The sequence below is a fragment of the Ursus arctos genome, unplaced genomic scaffold (assembly GCF_023065955.2).
Source record: "Ursus arctos isolate Adak ecotype North America unplaced genomic scaffold, UrsArc2.0 scaffold_9, whole genome shotgun sequence".
Classification (NCBI taxonomy): Eukaryota; Metazoa; Chordata; class Mammalia; order Carnivora; family Ursidae; genus Ursus; species Ursus arctos.
Genome location: NW_026623111.1, coordinates 33,544,844 through 33,568,347, shown reverse-complemented (window position 1 = coordinate 33,568,347; position 23,504 = coordinate 33,544,844). Strand labels below are relative to the sequence as shown.

General features: G+C 45.9%; 1 protein-coding gene across 1 annotated transcript in view; it reads left to right on the top strand.

The window, feature by feature from the left end:
- Positions 1–23,047, top strand: part of BEND4 (BEN domain containing 4) — a 28,965-nt gene extending 5,918 nt beyond the window's left edge. Inside the window, exons 2-5 of the mRNA XM_026508810.3 lie at positions 1,933–2,499; positions 13,250–13,341; positions 19,185–19,425; positions 22,830–23,047. Coding sequence (XP_026364595.2) covers positions 1,933–2,499; positions 13,250–13,341; positions 19,185–19,425; positions 22,830–23,047 — 1,118 coding nt within the window. The remainder of the gene's footprint in view (positions 1–1,932; positions 2,500–13,249; positions 13,342–19,184; positions 19,426–22,829) is intronic.
- Positions 23,048–23,504: the final 457 nt, after the last annotated feature.

Below are 23,504 nucleotides of genomic sequence, written 5' to 3'. Positions count from 1 at the left end.
CTCCCAGATAGCAAGTGGACTTTACCCTGGCTGCTGCTTCAGCGCGGTACCCAGCCCATCAGTCAATTTTAGCCTGAAACTATACCCGACATCTGGTTCTTTCTTCAGGAATCAAAAATCATTGTGTAAAAAACAGACCTGTGCCTAATACTTGTGGGATTTAGGACAAGAGTACAAATGCAGGCCTACATACCATATATCTAAATAATTAACAATCTGTTAAATAAAATATGTTCCATTCACCTACCCTGATAAATACACCTTCTTAATGACCAGATTTGACTTTGGAGTTTTCAGCCAGCCCATGGCCTTCTCTCCCCACCCCCAGCTTCATCTTCCACTAGGAGGAACCTCACATACACAGGAATGGATGCCCCAGTCCAAACTTCCAGGCTCTGGCACCATGGTCTGTCTTTGGGAGAATGGCTCAGGGAAGAGTCCAACACAGGCCCTCGAAGCAGTTTGAGTAAGGAATTCCTGGATCTCGGGTACCTCACCATGGGGAGTGGGTGGGATGGAGGAGGATGGTTAGGGCAGGGGCCCTCCTGCCTGTGTCTAAGGGTAGTATTGTTCCTAAGAGCGGGAAAGCATTATGCCAGGAAGAAAATAGTCCTGTGCGCTCGCAGCCTGCCCAGAGTGCTCTTGCCACTCCAGCCAAGGAAATATGAAATGCTCTAAGATCTATTTATTTACAAGAGGCCCTGCCTGTTATATTCCGTAAATATCTTGTCCCCATAGAAGCCCTCAGGCATCTCACCATTTTTTATTTTTAAAGTTTATCCCCCCCCCCCTAAAAAATAGAGCTGATCAACATGTTCAAAGACAGCAGGTAGCTACATTTCTATCACAAATAGTTACTGGCATCTAAAATCCACAGTATTTTGTTTGTGGCCGTTATTCTGGGTAGGGAGAGAGGAAGGGAGAGGCATCCACCACCTCTGTAAGCCTGTATTTATAAATAGTCTGTTCTGGGTGGTGGTCAGGAAAGAAGAGAATGTACCTTGTGACATTTGCATTTAGGGTGAATTTTCAAGACCCTTAGACTGACAACATGAAAATATGTTTTCACAATTTGAGGGGTTTTTGTTTTTCTAAACTGATTGCTTTCCGTTGGTTTTTACTTTTCATTGATTGACAATTAATATGCTTTCGAATCCGTTTCTGTGAACTAACCACCGCTCTTGACACATGCCATTTTAAGAGACTTGGCAATCTAATGGAAGAGGCTCTAAGAAGAGGCACTACTGCTTTTCACATGATACTTATATAGATTGGCCTAAACATTGGCCTTGACAAGAAATCCAAGTTCACGGATAATGAAAAGAAAGCATAGTGAACACAGATGTCGGATAACACAGTTTTGCTTTCGGGCTCATCATCACGTGCCTTATAGGCCACTCTTTGTTTTACCTTAGATGTCTAGTGAGCTCTTCAAAAGGACTTATCTTTCTTCTCCAGTTTGCATCTGGGAGCAACGTACTCTCGGCAGGGATTGTATCAGCTGATTAATAGCAAGGGCATGAGGGCACTCCAGAAATAGAAGTAATGATTGCTGTAAGCCCTCCTATCAATGAGGAATTGAGTCTGCAGTGGCTGGCTCGATTCATTAGAGTAAGGATATTAATGAAGCCAAAGGTGTGAGTTCAGACCTGTGCAGGCCAGTTAATGCCACAGCGAGGGAAATTTCTATACGGTGCCCAAAGTCACAGTCCAGCCATTTCCCAGAGTGAGGGGGTGGGGGCAAGTCTGCAGGCACCCCTCTGGTCACAGAATGACAGGAAGCTAATGCATCCTACCCTGTCACCTCAGTTTGGGATGGAGAGTAGAAATACATATTTTTAACATTTTTGAATGTTAAGCTCAACATTGAGGACCTCACTTATCCCTTGTCTTTGGCTATCCGTCTCTGATGTGTCTTTTCATGTGTTTCAGAGAGTCGAATGATCTTGGATGCCTTTGCCCAGCAATGCAGTCGAGTTCTTAGTCTCTTAAATTGTGGAGGAAAGCTTCTGGACTCCAACCATTCCCAATCCATGATTTCTTGCGTAAAGCAGGAAGCCTCGAGTTATACTGAAAGACAAGAGCAGTGTCCCATTGGGAAAGGGGTCCACAGTCAGACCTCAGATAACGTAGACATAGACATGCAATATATGCAAAGGAAACAACAGACTTCTGCCTTTCTGAGGGTTTTCACTGACTCCCTACAAAATTACCTGCTCTCGGGGAGCTTCCCGACTCCAAACACCTCATCGGTCAGTGAGTACGGCCACCTGGCCGACGTAGATCCTCTGTCAGCCTCCCCCGTGCATACGCTAGGTGGCTGGACCTCCCCGGCGACCTCCGAATCCCACGGGCACCCATCCTCTTCTACACTGCCGGAGGAGGAGGAGGAGGAGGAAGAGGAAGGCTACTGTCCGAGATGCCAAGAGCTGGAGCAGGAGGTTATTTCGCTGCAACAAGAAAATGAAGAGCTCCGGCGGAAATTAGAGAGCATCCCAGGTACCGTGCCGTTTTCCTTGCAAGCCACCTGCAGATCCTTCCTTTCCGTTGTCTCAGCTCTGTGTGTGTGTACGAATGCATGTGTGTGGATGTATCTATTCTTCCGTTTGGGCCAACAAGGGAGAAAGGTTGGGGAAAATAGGCATGCCCACAGGGTGGCCTTCTCCTTCCAGTGCCAAACGGAAATTTCAGGATGAACTACTAGCCTTGTCCTGTCTATGTTTAAGTCGGGTATAGACCTAAAGATCACCGTCCTGTATATGTCTATCCATATAAAAGTGATTCCAGACTTCGGTGAAGATTGCAGTAGGCCCAGCGCCATGAGCCTGAGTTTTTGTCAAAAAGCGGCCCTCTTTTTTAAAAGTGGCTTTTGTATTTTTAAAGACTTCACTATATGTGTTTTATTAGTAAGAGAGTAAGGTGGAATGATGCTTTCAGAGGGGGGATGTGAGTAGTACTGAACAAGTGGTCTCTTCTGTTCCGTTAATTTCTTGCCATTCTTAAGTTTCAACGGGCATAGTCTCTCTTTAGCATGCAGGCTCCCCCTTAAAGTTAATAAGCAACTGTAAACTGAAAGGAATAGATCAAAGACAGACCAGTAATTAAGCTGATCCCAAACTATTTGTGCCCCCTGGCAAAGCAGGCATTTCCTGCCTCTTAGAGACACTAGATTTGTGGAGTAGTAAAGTCATTTTTATGGCAAGATCTTCTTTGGGTTGCAAAGCCATTTTTTTACTATTTAAAAAGGTACCGATTTTGCTTATATCTTTGAATTCACTCCTGCATGTCTGTGACTTATAAAAGATAGTAAGATCAATAGCTAGAACAGTATCTTCAAACCCTTTTAAATGCAGCCCATTGATACAAATTTTTGAGCATGTATCCAATGTACACAATTATTGGTTAATTACATGCATGTCCTACTATACTAATATGTTCAAAATAAATATATAACACATTCAAATTTTTTAAGACAGATACAGAAATAAAAAGTTCATTCTTTTCCTAACTCCGTGTCTTTTGAAACACCCAATTTGGCAGCTGACTTTTTTAAAAAGAAGGAAATATTGAAGAATACTACCCACTTGTTTATTAGCTCACATACGAAACAAAAACAAAAGCAAGTGTTAAGAATTGCCAAATCAGAAATTTATTTTCCTTCCGTCCTTTCATTTAAAAGCATTCGCCAAATAGACCTGAGGTTTGGTTCCCACTATGTTGGAATTAGATTTAGTGAAGTTGTGTTGTGGGGAAGAAGCAAGAGGTGAAGTAAATCCTTTCTCTCCCTTTGCAGTTGAGCTGTGGGGTTAAAGGTCGTGGTGTCTTCCCAAGCCAGGCAGGCAGCCAGTGCAGAAGACAGAACTCAGTGCAGCGGAACCAGAGCTCTGCTGGGTTCTCCTAAGTCTGAGAGAGGGCTGCAGCTAACACGCTGTGGGATTTTACAGCTTTCACAGTTCCATAAATTATGGTTGATTAACTTGGAGTTTCATCCCCAAAGGAGTATTTTCCATCTTGCTCCCCATCCTCCTCTTTCCCTGGGGGAGAAAATAGTGTCCTGGAGATGAGCGAATTTTAGATACTTATATCAGCCATTCAGAACTGTGGCTAAGAGTTTCAGAGTGCAAGGACAGGTAACACAAATGTCCAGAGTAGTATTGTCTAAGTCCCAGTCCTAAATGCTTGTCCTTGGCAAATACCAAATAAATTTGGGATTTAGTCCTCCTCCCATTTCCGAATCTGTACCAGGTGAAATGTCTGTGTCACGGATAACTCATCTCTGACCTGCCGCTAATCACCGTCTCTGTTTCCCAGAAAGACAAAAGTGCTGCAATTTCTTGAACCTTCTAGATGGTCCAATATTGAATGATACTTGAAATTAGGCTGTGATCACCATTGTTAGGGTTAACAGTCCAGCCCTGTTGATAGCCACCTCCATGAACTTGAGTCAGAAGCCATTTTGCATGGAGAACCATGATTACTGTAAATAATCCATCCTGAAACCCAGCTATATAAACAAAAATCAATTTGTCCAGGCGCCTGGGTGGCTCAGTTGGTTAAGTGTCTGCCTTCGACTCAGGTCATGATCTCAAGGTCCCAGGGTCGAGCCCCATGTCTGGCTCCCTGCTCAGCAGGGAGTCTGCTTCCCCCTCTCTCTCTGCCCCTCGTGCATGCACTCTTCTTCTCTCTCTCCCTCAAATAAATAAAATCTTTATAAAAAGAAAAAAAAAGAAAAAATCAGTTTGTCAGTTATGAACAGAAAAAAATTAGTGTAAAATTCAAGAAAGATTAGCTTATTTAAGGGGTGCCTGGGCGGCTCCGTCAGTTAAGTGTGTAACTCTTCATTTCGGCTCAGGTCATGATCCCAGGGTTGTGAGATTGAGTCCCATGTCAGGCTCTATGCTGGACGTGGAGTCTGCTTGAGGTTCTCTCTCTCCCCCGTTCCTCCTCCCCTTCCCCGTGTGCACACACACTCACTCTCTAAAAAAAAAAAAAAAAGTTAGCTTATTTGTGATGACTTAACACATGTACTCATTACATAGGGACGCTGTAGCGTTGGCCATCCAGTTGATCGTGTCACTTACAATGAAAACCTGAAGCAAAAGAAGGCATCACTGTCCCTTTGCCCACACCGCCCAAACTCCCTCTTTGGCTAAACAACAAACCAGATTATGGGTGATCACCTCAGTGTGATCTGCCTTCGGCTCAGGTCATGATTTCAGGGTCCTGGGATCAAGCCCCACATCGGGCTCCCTGCTCAGTGGGGAGCCTGCTTCTCCCTCTCCCTCTGCATCTCCCCTTGCTTTTGTGCGCTCACGCTCTCTCTTTTTCTCTCAGTCTGTCAAATAAAATCTTTAAAATAAATAAGCAGGCCACAGAAGGAAATATTTTGATCAGGAATATGAAAAGTTGAGACATTATTAAAAGGGAAATGTTGGGAGACATCTCACTGGAGAGGGTGTCAGGTTAGAGCTGGCACACTTGTTTAGAAAGCTTAGGGTCAGCACGAGGCGAGAGAACTCATAAGGGAGGTTGGATATAAAATACCATATGCCATCTAATTTAAGACCTCGTTGAATGCAAGACGCCCCGATTCTATATTCCACTAAGAAAGAAGAAGACGACACTGCGAAACATAATTGCCCCTTAGAATTCCCTTTGTACAAGCAAATATGAAAAAATGTGGGTCTTAGAATCATGATATATGGTAATTTTAGAAAATACCTTCCAAAGTAAGATAATTATGACCTGTTAAAAATACCTTGAGACATTCCAAGTGCCAAATATACAGAAATATACTACTGACATTCTTCAAGGACTTTCTACTTTTTAAAAAGCACGTTTATAATTTCTCAATTTATCTTCATAACTCTGAACAAGTATTAATTTTCCCAGTTTATAGGCAAAGAGGTTGAAAACAGGACAGGCAAAGTCTGTGGCAGAGCTAGAATTATAATCCAAGCCTCTTGATTCTAGATCTAGTTTATTACCCCTTTTCACCCTCAAAATACAGTCGATTCTCACAATTCATTGTAGTTACCTTCTATAAAGTCACGGTCGACACTGAATCCCAAAGTGTCCCCCCAGGGGAAATACAGAGCTGGGCTTCTGAGGATCTCAGGTCACATTTTTATCAACCGGTCAATGCACATTTATGTATGGTTTTGTTTAGAGAGACCTTATTTAATATATAGTGTTGTTGGATTGACACTGACCTCGCAGCCAGCAGCGCTGTAACTCCTGCTGAAGGAAGCTTATCTAAGACCTGTTGTCTCGCTGAGGCTCGTCACGGCCTTCCTGCGTCTAGGAGCACTAGACAGCCCTTCCGTTCTGCGTTCAGGGTCCCCTTGAAACAGCGAAATCACCAAAACACAAAACTATGAAAACGTGGCCCATGGAAAGAACACCTGCTACAGCGCGAGGGCTGAAACAAGCAGGCGCGGCGTTCCCTTGTTCCACCTCAGCGGAGTGTGTGCATCGGGCCGCTGGGATTTTCGGTGACCCGCAGAAGTCCGCAGGTGCCTGCCAGAGCCCCACACGCGTGGGCCTGACAGTCACAAATACACGGCAGCAAGTTGGCAAATTGGAAAACGTGGAATCTGCAAATAATGAGGATCGACTGCACTCATTCGAGGGTACAAACCAGAAAACTCACCTTGGATCGTGCGGCTCTGACCCTGTCAGCCCACAGGGGTCATTTCCTAAGGATTTTAAAAGATAGATCAGGAATGTCAAGTTTGTGGGTAACTAATTTTGCAACAGCTGAAAGCCCTTGGAGGGAAAGCGGTGTAGCCGCGCTGGGGCCCTCTCTCCAGCCCCGCTCACACACGCCCACAAGTGCCTGTGGGGAAATGTTCAGGGCGGCTTCGGATCCTCAGAAGCATAGGGACCACCTGTAGTGTGGGGGTTCTAAACAGGAGGAAGACCCGTGAATATATTCTGAGTAAGAACTTGGAGCAAATGATAGGAAGAGGAGTACAGGATCGAGTTCTTTTCCCTCGAAATTGGTAGAAGTCCGCACAACTCTTGCTGTGGCCATGAGATCGAGGGAGGTAGGGCAACGTGTGGTGAAAGAGAATGGGTTTGGATTTCTGCTTCTGCTATTTGTGATTTTTGGCAAGTCACTTAACCATTCTGAGCCTCAGTTTCTTCTGACCTCAGTGAGGTTAATAATACTGTTGGAAGTACTAAGTTCACCAGGTAGCATCTGAGTGCCTCCCAGGTCGGCCAGTAAGTGCTCAATAAATAGCAACTTTAAGGAACAGAGAGAGGGAAACTGTCCTGCGCCTAGTAATACGGAATTCTTAAGTGGTTTTCTTAGATTGTAAGTAGTCTTACCGTGTAAAGAGGTCAGCACGCAGGTAGCCAGGTTAGCAAGCTCAGATCCAGCCATAACGCTTAACAATGTCACATCAGCCTCCTTCTGGACTCCACCTCTCAGATGCCTGTCACTTTGGGTTCCTCCTCTCCACTGTTTTCATCCGGGCCTATCTCAGCAATGACGTTTGCAGTAGCCGCTCACCTCCTCCCAGACTCCAGCCTCCCCACTGAAAAGCCCCAGATCAGCCGCTGCTGAAAAGCCTCTAAAGGCCTCACGTGGTCTATGAATTCCAGCACTGATCATGACACATGGGGCCCTTCACTACCTGAATGTTTTCCTGTCCGTTTTTGGAGATCTGAATCCCAGTTTCCGCCATATACCAAGTGTTCCAGCCCCAGGTGACAGTCGGTGATGCCTGAGCAGCCTGACACTGGCTTCTGGTCTTCCCTTACCTGCTGTTCCTTCCAATTCAAGAACATGTTCTCCTCTCCGCGCTTGAGAAACTCCTACTCATCCTTCAGTACCCAATTCAGGGGCCACTCGCCTCTGTAACAAATTCTTCCCCCAGTTCCCAGAATTAACCACTCCATTGCACATCATGCCTACTTCTGTGAAAGTCCGTATCAGGGGAGGTCTTTGTATATTCGTTTTTGATCTTTCCATCTCTCCCGGGTGTCCTGATATGAGGAGAGGCAGGCCATGTAAGCTCTTTGAGGACAGAGATGAAACCACCTTCATCTGTGTGTCCCAAATCCGAGCCCAGTGTCGGGTATGTTGGGGCATCTCCACGTGTCAGTGAAATTACACGGAGACAGGACATGGTCCTAATCACAAGCATGACCGTGCCTCTGTAAGGCTGAGTACTGCAAGCTCATCGTTTCTTTCTACTTATTTACAGTTCAGGAGCTTACACTTCACAGACACGATGTGAAAAGGACACTTATGGAGGATATAAGCTTGCAGATGGTATGGTCATCAGAGGACAGTAAATAATTTCAGTCTCCGTCTAAAATCATAGGTGGTGTATTTTGTGAGTCTTTAAGAACAATGATACAGCAAAGTAGATTCAATAATGCTAGAGAAACTCTGATCAAGATTTTAATGCTCTGCAGTGAAAATTAGGTACTCAAGACCCAAGCATCCCTAACGTGGGAAGAACACCGAATTGGAGCAGTTTTCCTGGGAAGAGCTTTACTTAATAGCTGCAACAACAGTCAGTTAAGTGACCTCCAAGGAGTTCACTAGGCTCCTAGTCGTAAAATAAGGCTTGCTTACACCGGGCAGTATTTACTGGGTGCTTTCTGCTCTACAGGCGTTGTTTCAGTCCTCACAGTGAGTGTAATGCAGCAGGTAATTACCCCCCATTTTGCAGATGAGGTAACAGAGGCTAAGAGAGTTGAGTAACTTCCCAGAACCACAGAGTTCCTAGAGCCAGAGAAGTACATGGGGGAGAAAAAAGCACCCAGGAATTACTTTAGGACCCATTTCCACAACTTTTTGTCTTCTAGTTGATAACATATTAGACCCAGTCTGTGTGGATTTGGTGAACTTCACCCTGACCATGACGACATCCAGCCATCCAGGCGAGGGGCCCTGTTTGTTTTTGAGAGCAGTACCTTGGTCTAGAGTCTCAGATACGCAGTGGAGCATTTGTAACCGATTTCTCTCAGGCTTTACTGACACCAAAGATCTTACTAACTTTCTCACTCTACTCTTCCTAGGGTTCTCTGGTGCATTTTAAAATGCTATTACACGGGAGGGGGGGGTTATAATTACTGATAGGGTAGATACTGGGGACATTTGGGGTACCTTTATGTTCTCACTTCCCTTTAATAGAAGTTTTTACAGTGTTTGGTTCCTCGGGTACTGTCTCATTAAACCTGCTAGGTGTATCTGCCTTTCTTTGGCGGAATGCGTACATGGATAAATGAAACCCGCCCGGTGGGTCTGGGGTGGTAGCTTCTCCATCGGCAAGAGGGACTTGCTTGATATTTAGAATGCGCGTGAGGAGGCAATTAGATGTGGAGGCATCTGGGGCATAATTAGCTCCTCGAGGATCCCGCTGCTCTTTTGCTGGAAGCCCTGACCTCACTCTCTCTCCCTTGAAAGCCAGAGGACCAGTGTCTGCCCTGGCCTGCAGGAATCTTGCAGGAAGCACAGGCCCCTTGTTCCCTCTCTCCAGGGGCCCCGTGTGTTTACTAGGAAATCCCACAGCATGTCCACAGGACAGCAGGGCAAGAGAACAGGAGGTTTTCCGTGATTTTCTTCTCGGGGCCCAGAGCTTCTCCCAGAAGGCAGCATGGTGTGGCTGTGGGTCAGGGTACTATCTTTCCTTCCACTTTCTTCCCTCTTGAATAGATATAACTCTCTCTACTTTCCACACAGACTTTATTTTTTTTCTCCAAAAATGTTTCATTTGCCTCTACAGCTTCCCATGTATACATCTAGGCAACCCTCCGAAGAGCGCCAGTAGGGAGTGACGTTCCAAGTCTGTCCCCTCAGGGACATGCTCCAGCCCTGGGCCAGGTAGGGGCCTGGAGGCCTCTGCTTTGTGAGGGTCAGGGCAGGAGCGTGCCAGGGAAGGGCCAGGGAGGGGGTGACTCGGGGTCCCGTGCCACGCCCGGTGGCTGTTTCTGTTCTGTAACTCGCTAAATATGAGCTTTGTCTTGGCCTCCTGGCCATCATCCTTGTGCCCAGATATCAGCCTACAGGACCCACTTGCCCCTACAGCCAGTAAATGCATATGAAATTCCGTTGTCTTCCAACATCTGAATCAGCTGGCCTTGCTCATAGCTTAGCACTGCCGCCTAAATCCTGGGAGTGTAGAGAGTGGGAGAGCTGGCCTCCAGGCCTTCCCAGGGCTGTACCGACAACACTGAAGGTAATACAGAGCAAAGGAAGGCGAGGTGACAATTATGTCGATATTCTTCAGACAACTTTTAAATTGTTATTACACATGCCCACTGTAGAAATTTTTTAAAACTGGTTTTTACAAGGACTGTGGTAATAATAACTACCCTGATCCTACTGCTAAAATGTAATCGTTGTTTATTATTATTATTAACACTTTGGTCTATTTTTTTCCAATTTCTTTACGTACGTAATTATTCATGACATGGTTGAGGTCGTGTTGAATATTCAGTTTTGTAAGCATTTTAATGCTTCATTTAAACATTTTTTTCATAAACATCTTTTTTTAAGATTTATTTATTTGAGAGAGAGTGTGTGCGCACAAGCAGGGGCAGGGAGAGAGGGAGGGAGAGAATTCTCAAGCAGACTCCCTGCTGAGCACAGAGCCTGATGCGGGGCTCGATCTCTCAACCCTGAGATCATGACCTGAGCCGAAATCAAGAATCGCATGCTCAGGGGCGCCTGGGTGGCTCAGTCGTTAAGGGTCTGCCTTCGGCTCAGGGCGTGATCCCGGCGTTATGGGATCGAGCCCCACATCAGGCTCCTCTGCTGGGAGCCTGCTTCTTCCTCATCCACTCCCCCTGCCTGTGTTCCCTCTCTCGCTGGCTGTCTGTCTCTCTGTCAAGTAAATAAATAAAACCTTAAAAAAAAAAAAAAAAATCACACACTCAACCAGCTGAGCCACCCAGGCGCCCCTTCATAAACTTCTTCATGACTATAAAATATGGGTAAGGGATCAAAAGAAGTTTCACTCAAATCCTACAAAAGACGTTTCATTCAAATCCTAATCAGTCGATGAGTATCTGTAAATTTTACTGAAACTTCCCAACTAAATCCAGAATACCACCTTGCACGTGTCACTTGGCGAAGCAGTGGCGTGTGGACGGCTGCATTTGGTTCTAAGCACAAGCCACGAAGGACAAGGCACTGCTGTTGCAAGCTTCACACTCAGCCCTGGGTGCAGGAGACCTAGACACAGCAGATAAATGGGGTCCCACAGGCCACAGAGCGAGTGAAAACGCAGAACTCAAGCAGCAGTTTCCTATCTCCATCAGCTTCTGCTTTTCCCCACAGTTGATGCCATTAACAGAAGATTCATTCTTGCTCTCTGTGGCTTCAGTAAAGTGGGTTAGACTTTTTTTTTCTAAATTTTTAAAATTTATATTCAATTAATTAACACATAATGTATTACTGGTTTCAGGGGTACAGGCCTGTGATTCATCGGTCTTATGGAACACCCAGTGCTCATGCAGTCCCCAATGCCCATCACCCAGTTGCCCCATCCCGCTACCCCTCTCCTCTCCAGCAACCCTCAGTTTGTTTCCTGAGATTGAGTCTCTTATGGTTTGTCTCCCTCTCTGATTTCGTCTTGTTTCATTTTTTTCCTCTCTTCCCCTGTGATACTCCACCTTGTTTCTCAATTTCCACATATCAGTGAGATCGCGCGATAATTGTCTTTCTCTGACTTATTTCACTTAGCATAATACTCTCTAGTTCCATCCACATCGTTGCAAATGGCAAGATTTCTTTTTTTGATGGCTACATAATATTCCTCTGTGTGTGTGTGTGTGTACACATGTACACACCACCTCTTCTTTATCCATTCCTCTGTCGATGGACATCTGGGCTCTTTCCATAGCTTGGCTACTGTGGACACTGCTGCTATAAACATTGGGGTACAGGTGCCCCTTCGGATCACTATATTTGTGTCTTTGGAGTAAATGTGGGTTAGACTTTTAATAGGCTGGTGAAATTAGAGGTATTTGACAGGTTTTATTGAACTTTGGTTTGACAAAAGGCCTGCTCCAAACTGATACATGTCTGCCTTCTTTTCGTTGACTTTGTGGTTGTTCAGCAAATGCTTCTCCAATTTGAAGACTGTATTCAAGGACTGTAAGACACAGGTCCAGAAGGATGGTTATTTAAGAAAATACTTTTTTTTTTTGGCAAAAAAACCTCCTAAGCTACTTTTACTTGTTATCATTCATATTCTTCAAAAGGAGGTTGATGTACGTTTTGATTTGTTACGTTACAATGTGATGTCACCTAAAAAATCCAAAGCTTTTAGCAGTGTGGATAAATATGGTTACTTTCTGTTTGCTATTTAAAAAAAAAAAAAAAGTGGGAAAAACAAAGTGCAGAAGGCAGGCAGTGATACTTTAAATTTGGGGTTTAGGTTAAATATTTATTATTTTCTTTAATGTGACAAAAACAGTCTAAGAAAACCCACAGCTGAGACAGATAGTGGCAATAATTCCTATAAATTAGGTTATTAACTAAGCTACCAAGACCTTTAAAAGCAATTAGTTAATACTACTACTGAAAGGGCTCTAATATAAATCTTAAGATGTAGGAATTACTTATGCAGAGGTACAAAAAATGTCAAGGCTCCATGTTGGGTTAATATCTGTTCAGTTTTAATGTAATTATTCAATGAATCTATGAGATTAAGCCTCGGAAAATTAGTGCGACAGTTAACGAAAGACACAGTAACCAAATCTGCATTGGGCCGGGTTGGTAGGGGCTCCGGGCAGCTGTATGCACATGGGGAAGCAGGCTTACACTGCATGGCATTCCTGCTTCCTGCAGAACTAGGAATGAATCTGTTGTTTAAAACGAGCATTATCGATTTAAAGCTGGTGAAACATTATTTTGCGGTACCTTGATTTTTAAAAGCATCTTTGGGCGCTAATGTTACAACTTGAGTCAAAGAAAACACGATAATATCTCTTCATTGATCATTATCGTTGACCCAAATTCATCTTAGAGTGAGTATGACTTGAAAGTTTTCAGTGAATTGTGCTGAGCCCTAAAAATTCTCCCCAAACCATAGCATCTGTTCTGTATTTGCAAACTGAAATAACTACGGATGTCAAAAGAAAGAAGATGCTATTTCCTTTAGAAAATAAGTCTTTTTTTTTTTTTTAGAAGTTTACATCAAAACTCTTTTTAAACGTTAGAGATTTTCATTTTCTTGTCACAGGGTAGCTCATCTGTAATCCTTGCGTTTCTTGCACGCAGTGCCCTGCCAGACCGTCTTGGATTACCTGAAGACAGTCCTGCAGCACCACAACCAGCTCCTGGTCCCTCAGCCCGCCGAGCAGCCCACCGAGGTAGGTTTCCAGCAGGAGGGTAGACGTGGTTCTGTTTGGAACTTCCCGAAGACGAAGCTTCCCGATAGTGTGGGCGGATACCCCAGAGCAGATTGGCTAGCAAGACACAGCCCTGACTCCCTGAGGCTTGTGGCTCTTCCTGCCTGTGCGTGGACACACCGGAGGAAGAGCGGCAGTATCCAGACCCAGCAGGACTCAGCGCTGCACGCAGAGAGGGGGAGATACAGAAACAGCGGTGCAGATAGCGGAGGCCAGGCTCGCGGCGTTCTTTTGGGAGAGGGGCTGAAATGGAGACACCGACCTGCCCTTCTCTGGCAGAGCCAGGGTTCCAGAAAGCCCCTTGCTCTCAGGCACCTCCCACACTGAGTGAGCTTCTCGAGTGTTAGGTGGACGTGTTCCAGACCCTGGGGCTCCAGAACGTTTCTTCCTCTGGACTAGAAGCAGCCACCGTCTCTTCCAAAGTGCAGGACAGATGGTCTGTTCTGCTGGGAAGGGTAGGTCCGTGGAAATACGGCACATTTTTACAAGATTCTCAAGGCTTAGTTTTGAATATGTGTTACTTTTTTCTTATGGATTTTGGAACCTAAATCCAGTAGAAGAAGCAATTGCTGGGGTTAGAAACGTCTTGGATCGATAACAGTAGATAAGTTCTTTTCACGTAGTTAAGTTTCCTTCACTCAGCAAGGTGAGCTGTTCATGCCGGTGGCGGTAGGCCCTGACCCTCTCTCTCCTATCTCGTCCTCACACATCCTTCGACACTCCCTGCGTCTAGTTAAAATCATCTCGAGGCTCCATGCTCGTGCGCACCGTGTCAGAGATCCAGCTGTGCCCCTGCCCTTGCCACCCTGACCCCAGGCCTCGCTGCTGAAGAAATACGAGAACACATTCCTTTCCACGTTTCAGCACGTAAGAGAGACCAGAGGGTGGAAAAGGTAGAGGCAGTCTTGTGCACATTGAAACTCTCACCTCTGGGTGTAGCGTGAGACCGTTTGGTGGGCACTCGCTTCCCCTGAAGCTTGGAGAAGCTACTTCAGAGAGCTCTGCTCCTTCCCTCCAGGCCCTATCCCTGGCCCCACCATGCTCCCTCCTGAGTTCAGCAAAAAAGTAAGTGATACCAAGTTGAACTCAATCCAGTGAATTTGACTTCTACCTTCCTGCACACCTGGCGCCCTCACCCAGGAAGCAGTGCCCCTCCCCCTGGCCGGCACCACCCATTCACATCTGTTCTTTCACCTCCGCTGCCCCCGCTTCTAGAACTCCAAGCCATCAGTCATTCCTTGTCTTGTGCATGGAGGTGCTGGGTCCGACACACTCAGGTCTCCCCACCCGAAAACAGGCCTGCTTTGATGCTCCCTCTGTCCCTCCATCATCATTTTTCTTTCTCCTTCCATCTCCAGCACAGCCTCTGTCAGCACATCACTCTGCTCCGAGATGCATCTGGCTCCGTGAAGGGGGACACAGGTCTCATCCCACGCACGTCCCCAGTGCCTGTTGTTGAAGGCACTTCCAGAACAGTGACCTCATTTTTCTTAGGGATTAAACACTTGAAAGACTGGTCTGTGTTTGTTACTCCAGTCTTAGTTTCTACTTGCTTTCTCCGCCCCCCAACCCCCACGGCTGCACCTCCACTGCCTCCCAGAGTCCTCTGCCTGTGGCCCTGGTGACTTTCCCAACTGTGCAGTTCGGGGGCACTTCCTCCAGCCCTGGTCCTCCCCAGGACCTCACCCTCGTCCTCCATGCTCTCTCTTGGCCTCAGTGTCAGGACTGCCTCCTGGCTCCCTGTCCTTTTCTTCTGTTGTAAGGAGTTTTGCATCCGCTGTTGTCCAGAGTGTCAGCCTTCATCCCCTTCCCTCACCGACCACTGCCCTTCTCCGCCCAGTTATGTGCTTTCTCTGAACACCAGCTACATGCAGGTTAACAAGTCCCAAATCGAGATCTGGGCTACCAGTCCCAACTCCCAGCCACAGTGCCCAACTGCCTGACCAACAGTGGAATGCCCTTGTAACCTCGAACTCGGCACGGCCTCTGAATACCCATCCCTACCCCAGTTTTTTCTCCAGAGAAATTTCTGAGGCATCACGGACTCCTCCTCCTTCCTGGTTCCTGACATCTTGGTAGTCTCTCCTCTCTCTACCTCCTTCCTCACACTTTGTACCTGGACTGTTAAATGGATTCTTCTTTCTCCACACTGGAAGGTTAATTTTCTAAATTAAATATTCAAAAGGAATGTCACATGCTTAAAATCCTTTCATTGCTCCCTAGAATAGGGTCCACATTTCTGAACTTGACATTTCTATTGTACAAAAAAAAAGCACTTCCGAAAGCCCACTTCCTCCAAGAAGCTGTCCCTGGTTGCCACACCTTCTCTGTGCTCACAGAGCACATTGTTCCTAACAGTAATTTAGAAGTTACTTAAATAGTAATGCATACATAGGTCTTCCATTTATTTGTGAGTCTGTGAATACATTAAATGAATGCTGTTCATTTTGGTTTTTTCAAAGTGACTCATAGATTAGTTTAATAACTTGTTGGTGGCTAATTGAAGAGAATATGCGTTCAGAATTCTATAAAAACATAAAAATAGGGGACATATCTACATTTCCTCTAGATGGGAATATTTAAACTTTTATTACCCATCATCATCATTATTATGCTATTTTTACTGTCATTTCAGGCACATGGGCATTTTCTCATTAGTAGTATTGATCACATTTTATTTCTATTAACTACGCTAAAATAATGTGGTAAATCTCATCCATAACACAGAGAGCATTTGAGTTGTTTGAGGCTGTAAATGACTTTCTTCTTTCTTTTCCTTTTTCTTGAAGAAAATTACCTCCAAATGGCATTTCTACACTTAGGAGAGCTTCGTTTTATGGAGAGCTATTGAGCTCTTCTGTATAAGTGGATTCTTTTTAAGGATTCGAGAAAGCTCCTTCCTTAGGCTGTGAGCTCCGTCATCTCAGGCACCTCTCATCTTGAAACAGACTCAACTCTGGTCTTAGGGGCAAGCTCTGAATTCAGGGACCAGGTTCCCAGCTCTGCTTTTGCCTTGTGAGACCTTGAAAAGGATTTAACATCCTTGACCAAACTGCTGTGGGAAGCCTGGCTTGCCCGATGAGCTCAGATACCCAAGGGAAAGCTATTTCTAAAACTTGCACAACATTAAGGGAGCCTGAGTGGCTCAGTCAGTTAAGCATCTGCCTTCAACTCAGGTCATGATCCCGGGGTCCTGGGATCAGCCCCCAAGTCAGGCTCCCTGCTCATCGGGGAGCCTGCTTCTCCCTCTGCCCCTCCCCCTGCTTGTGCGCACTCTCTCTCTTGTTCTCTCTTGCTCTCTCCCTCTCTCAAATAAATAAAATTTAAAAAAATACATGCACAACATTAAATAAATAGAAGGTTTAACAACCAGCTGCTCAGTCTCCTTTTCTAAGGCTAACAGGTGTACTTACAAGAACCATAACTGAGAGCGTGGTCTTAAATTAAGGATTGGCGGAAGCTCTCTCCCCAGTACCCACTTTATAATGGCCCCTCGTCTTTGTTGCTCCTCTTGAAGTTCTCTAACTTTGCCAATTAATATTCATCAGAAGCTCTTCAAAGGTCCCGGGGCCGCAGCCATTTAAAAAAAAGAGAGAAGGGAAAGAAAAAAGAACTGTTCATTGTAGCCGCCATTATCGAGTGTGTGCTTGGTGCCCCCCACGCTGGTGTCTACGGCAGTGGTCGTTCGACAAATGCTTACTGCGCCTACTGTGTGTCGGACGCTGTTCTCACGCTAAGCAGAGCATCAAGTAAAGCCGATTGAAAACCCCAGCCCTCGTGGGCTTATCTCCAGGTGGGGAGAGGGGTGGTTTCCTCACCACAGAGCTGCAAGCTGGGACCGTTCTCCTTACCTGGGCAGACAGGGCCACAGTGTAGATGTGAGTCACCTGGCAGAGGCCCGCGCCCGGCCCAGCTCTGCGGCAGCACCTGTGAGGGGCCGGGGCTGCCGGGAGCGTGGGGTCACTGGCTCAGGAGATGGTGACAGTTATTAATTTTCTCGTACAGAAATACTCTTGACACAATTTGTGGTCTGAGGCAACCAGCCCTGGATGCCAGCTTCCCCATGCCCCACCCGGCTGTCCTGAGGACCGAGGGCTCAACGAGTCAGAACCCCCCTAACCCCTTCCTTCCCTGTGCGTGGGAAGCACAAGAATTCTCCTCCTTGCCGTCTACCTCCTCCTTCCTGCCGTGACCAGCTGTTCTTTATCTTTGGGAAGGACATCTCCATCTCACCTGAGAGTCACCTTGACTCCTCAGTGCCCCACAGCCTGGCTCACTGAATTGGTTGCCTGACCCCCTGGATTCCACATCTTTCCTCTTTGCTTCTCCATCTGGTCCACCACAGACTCCTGTCACCCACCCCCCACATGTGCACACCCTGACTCTCCCTTCCTGCCGGGAAACAGCAGCCTGGGCTAAGGGGCCCTTTGGAACCTCTGGGCTCTTGCCCGTCTTTTGACCATCAATAGCAGCAGGGCCAAGCGCTGGTTTATGCCCCCATATACTCACATCTTAAACCCATGATAATTTAGTTCTTCCCATTTTACAAACAGGGAAGCTTTGGTTCAGCCAGTTGAAGTCACTTGCTCAAGAAACACAAATCCCAGGACCAAGATTCAGTTCAAACTGTTCTAAATTCAAAGCACAAACCACGCACCTCAACTGTGTCCCTTAAGAAGGAAACTGAGTCACATACTGCTAGTTGAAGGAAGTAGGAACACCGCGGTGATGCCTTCTCATGGGTGTGACTCCACGACCGTTCCAGAGCACAGGCTGGCTGCCTCTTTCCTGTTGGCTCCTGGGCCACTTGCCCTTTTCAGGGCTTCAACGACAGCACTTTTTGAAATAGAACCCTATCAGACCCAAACAGTGCCAAATTTATCACCTGTAGTAAATTTGCAGAGTTGTAAAACTGAATGAGTTTTCCTTCTTTATTTTGTACACCTTAATTACTGGGGAAGGAGTACATTAAAACCACGATCATGGGTTAATTAATTTGTCCTGGACTGTAGAATTTTATGGACGACTGGAACTAAAGTAATGGTTGTGTAGGTGGAATTGACTAAACCTGGCTTATAAATGTTACAGAAATTCCTGTAATTAGTCCCACTGCAGCTGTTGAGCCTGGGAATTTTATAGCAGACATAAATTAAGAAGATGAAAAGGAAGAAAAATTTTGAGTTGACATAATGGCATTTGCAGAAGCTATCATTTGAGGAAACCTGGTTTGCATTATTATTATTAATGGTGATTTTTGGGGGGTTTCACAATTCTCCCCTTTTCGAATTCACTTTTTAATGCTGTTTCCACGGTTAGGCAATGGCTATCAGGTGTTAGGTGAATTAAACACACGTAGTACCTTACAAAAATAGACCACCAGCATCATTTCTAAAAATACTCAACCGCCAACCAGAGGATGAAGAGACCTGTTTGATCACACTCTTCAAAGTCATTTTTGCATATTTTAATAGATTGAAAGGGAAAGTTACGGGCTATATTTAAATAGTGTTCCCTGTCATTGGATCTTGACACATTTTAACCTACCTGTTAAAATGCAAGTTATAAATAGCTCCTCTTTCAAAGGTGTTCATTATACCTCATTGGCTCTTGTTATAGAAAATGCAAATGTAATTTGAAAAGTGCCCGTTCTGAGTGCGCGCAATTACCCGTGCTCTTCAGTACCTGGGTCGTTGTCCGCAGAGCCACTCGGTTACAAAGCATGTTTGCCTTTGACATGGAGATCGCCTTCGTGGCTGGCCGGCGGCTGGCTCAGTAGGTAACGAGAAAATACTTGGCTTTTCCAGGGAAGCAAGCAGCTGTTGAACAACTATCCTGTCTACATAACGAGCAAACAGTGGGACGAGGCTGTAAATTCTTCGAAGAAAGACGGGAGACGGCTCCTTCGATACCTCATCAGATTTGTTTTCACAACCGATGAGCTTAAGTACTCATGCGGCCTTGGGAAAAGGAAAAGGTCAGTGCAGTCAGGAGAGACAGGTCCTGAAAGACGCCCTCTGGATCCAGTTAAAGTAACATGCCTCCGAGGTACCGCATCCTTCCGCTCAGTGTCACCATCTGTGATCTCATTTCACCGCATTGGCTGTGGCTCCCCCGTGCAAGTGTTCAGCCTTTACTGTATTTTATAGGCTTCATGTGGCCCATCTACTTGGTATCGAGAAGTTCCTTAAAATTCTTCGTTTGCTTTAGCCTTGGCGTTCTCACTTAATGGCCCATAAGCATTGCATAGCACCTCATGTTTCACGCTTTAAATTCAGATTTTCTTTGCTGCCACAGAAGGCTACCTCCAGCAAAACTGGAGCATGGGGAAATGCACAGAGGAAGGGAAGATGCAGAATTTTTTAAAAATTAGGAAAATGAGATATCCCATTTCCATCTGCAGCCTGTGCCGCCCTCTCCCCGCCACCCCAGCTACTTTCTCCAGAGGACTTGCCCCCAACTGCTTAAATTTATTTAGAGTTAATTTTCCTTAAAATTGGGGTGCCTAAAGTATTTGTTGCCCAGTCAAACTTTATTCTGTTAGTTTTTTTAAAGTCTCTATATTAAAAACATTGCTTCAGTAGTAACCATTTCCTCAGGATTAACAGCTGCTTACTTTGCAGCCGATCCACACTATGGTAGGGCCGGGCAGAGGATGAGAAGGAGGAGTCAAGAGGTGGATAGTTGATTCAGCAGGTGCAAGTAAACACAGACTTAGACAAGTAGAAGCATTCTAGTGCCAACAGGAACACTGTTCACACCTGAAAAATTGATACCCAAAAGCTCAAGTATTAACCTGTATAGTTCAATAGTAATTTTAGTGGTTGGAAAAACTTATTAGTAATTTACTCCAGACAGGGATCAAAATATTTCCTGGCAAGGAGGTCACAGTGAAGAGACGTTATTACTGATAAGGCCTTGGTGTACAGAAGGGACACTCCAGCTCCCCTCCTGGGATGCCCACAGTGTTCTACATTAGTGTGCCTGAGGCACATGGAGATTTTGTTACAGCGGGAATTCCTCGGGCCCACCCCACGCTTCCGATTTAGCAGGTGTGGAGTGGGAATGGGAGAGGCATGCATTGCTGCTCGGCACAACCACCCCCAGGTGATTCTCGTGCAGGTGGCCCATGCCTGAGAAAACCACCTGGAATGAAAACACCTGTAACAACTAGGCACAGGTGCGCCAAGCACCCCCTGTTGGCCAGTCTGAAAATTCCACTTACTCACAGTGGGTGATAGAAAATTCCAGGGCCTGTCTTAGCAAACTAGCCATAGTTTCCTTTATTCCTCAACATCATCAGAGCTGACAGAGTTACTCACCAGGAGTAACAGAGGCGTTTGTGAGCTTGGGGCTCTCCTGGGAACACTGTACTCCAAGAAGTTGCCCTGGGGCCTATAAGGGGGAGTCAGGACAAGGGGCCTCACATTGTATCCCTTCCCAGAAATTCTTATTCAACATTTTACATTCTAAGCAGCAAGTGAGTGAAACTGAGGCATTAGCATACATCCCAAAGCCCTCGTGCCTTGCCCTGAGAACGTTGCCTGACCCTCTGTGACACTGACACAGTCCAGGTTGGCTAAACAGAATCCATATCCTCCAGCTCATGCCTCACCTGGCGCTACACCCACAGGCTTCTACCCTGCCGTGGGGCGGAGAAGACAGAGGCAAACAACGGTGATTGTGTCAGGGGCAGCTGATCAGAACAGTTACATGCTTGTCCCAAAAGCTGAACTCCTTGGGCCTTCCTGTGACCCAGATGAGATTCCTTTCATAAAGGCTTAGACCTGGTGACTCCCGGGGTGGATGTCCGTGTTGGGTGAGCAAGATTAGAACAGCCAAGGAAACCTTGGACCACTGGACACTTTAGTGATGGAAAACAGGGTGCTCTGGAATGGAACCAAACCCCAGCTGACCGCTCCTGAAGGTGGTTTGACCCTAGAGGGAAGAGGGCCTGTGAAGATGCGTCCTGTCTGTGTAACAGAATGAGCTTTTAGTAGTCTTTACTGATATTCGAGAAAGTCCTGTCTCCACAGTGGACACCGAGGAGAGAGTGGAGGTTGACAGGTGTCACAGAGCAGCACACTCTCAGAGCCACAGGGTCACAACGCCCCATCCATTAGCCTTTATTTCCTTGTGTTGATACGAGTGGGGGATCTAGATGGAGACGGAAACTACAAAAGTTATTGGATATTTACTGGTTACAGTAGGGATGCGAGGGGCACAGAAGAGGACTAGGGAGTTAGCCTCCAGTGGTTCCCAGGCCTGCACCCTAGACTACGCCGTCTGATCTGGCAGTTTTGCAGGATGAGTTGCTGAATAAACACTGCTCTTTCCCTTGAGTAAGGCAGCCGGGGCTGGGACTCTCCCCTCAGGCACAGAACTGGAGGGGATGCCTGCTTCTCTGCTAAGCTAGAGCCTGTACTGAGATGGGCACAGTTCAGTTCCTGAGATTTGGGGGGTCCAAATACTTGCAAAGCATCAGCTACTCCTAAGGGCAAATAGGGCCAGGATTTCACACAGTCATTTCAGACAAATCCAGTCCTACAACCAGACCTGTTGTAGAGGGTGCAATGTTGGAGAAGAAACGGTGTGTAAATGACAGTCACCTTGGACTTTCAGTCAGCTGTGCAAAAATAACAGAGTTTGACTTAGAACTTTTTCCAAAATGCTCACTTCAGTTTACAAGTGTCCATATTAAAATAGCCAGGTAGGAGTTACGTATGTGCCCCGAGCCCCTGAGAAAACTGAAGAAAGGATGGTGTGAGCTCAACCCACAGGGAGGCCGAGTCTGTTTCATTGGAGTCTTAGTTACTTTTTATACATTCACCCTTGTAGGCATGCTGATTGCCTTCTGGTGAAATTAAATATTTAGAGGAAATCTCATTTAAGAAATATTTGTCAGTACATGTATGGCTACCCCAATTAGAGAAATACGTATGACCTGTAATACACGTTAAGAACGTGGAAACCTCTTCTGAACTAAAATTCAGGCAGTTTCTCAGCCGTTGAGATTTTGTTATCCCATTGCACTTAATCTGCAGATTAGTGGCTGGTTAAAGATTACCATGCTAATGATACTTGCTGTTTCCGGAAATAGAGAACATGCTAAAACCGTGAGCAGATACCGACGTAGGTTTGAAATGTAGTCCGTAACTTTTACTAAGCACGGTGTATAGTACATCTTCCAGATCAGATTGACCCTTCATTTCAGTAGCAGATGTTCCATAGGAGGATCACCTTCTCACTTGATGTGTTTTTACTTTTGCGCATGAGTAGAAGACTACATGTAATTAGTTGAGTCTAAGAAGTGACATCATCATAGCATTACATCGGATTGCCCATACAGCTTTTCTTATAGAGCTTCTGTAAATGTGTAAGCAGCCTGTCCATCATCTTCTGCAAAAACCAGCTGTTTTTCTCTCTCTTTATTGTTGTGTATATTCCCACAGAATTCATTAGGATGCACTGTACCTCCAACCCTGACTGGTGGATGCCCTCGGAGGAGCAAATAAACAAAGTGTTCAGCGACGCCGTGGGGCACGCCCGGCAGGGGCGGGCAGTGGGGACTTTCCTGCACAACGGCGGCTCGTTTTATGAAGGGATCGATCACCAGGCTTCCCAGGATGAGGTCTTCAATAAAAATTCCCAGGATGGGTCTGGGGATTAGTGGACAGAATTTTGACACTGTAGCAGCTGGTCCTCTCAAGAGTTCCAGTTGTCAGTGTCCTGTTACCATCACCTGAGAGTCCAAAGCACGTCTTTCTGCCAGACTTGACACATCTCAAACCTTAAGTCTCTTGACCTACTGCCACAATTCCCAAATAGAAATCCATTTTAGGGTTGTTTGGGAAGTCTATGGAACCTACAACAGGCTTTCAGGATATTATAAAAAGAAAAAAAACCACAATTGAATTGATTCCTAGCTAGACAGTGAGGGTGAAAACAGTAGGTGAGCTGCTGGTCACCTGTCTGAAATGTCATGTAAGCTCTGCTTCCTGAGCTGAGCTGGTCCCCGCAGGTTAGAGTCCCTGCCCATAAGAGAAGGTAGACATGGAGTTATCTTAAGGGACAACAAACAAACATTCTCTTACTTTAATTGAAATAAGTTGTCTTTTTATTTTCCA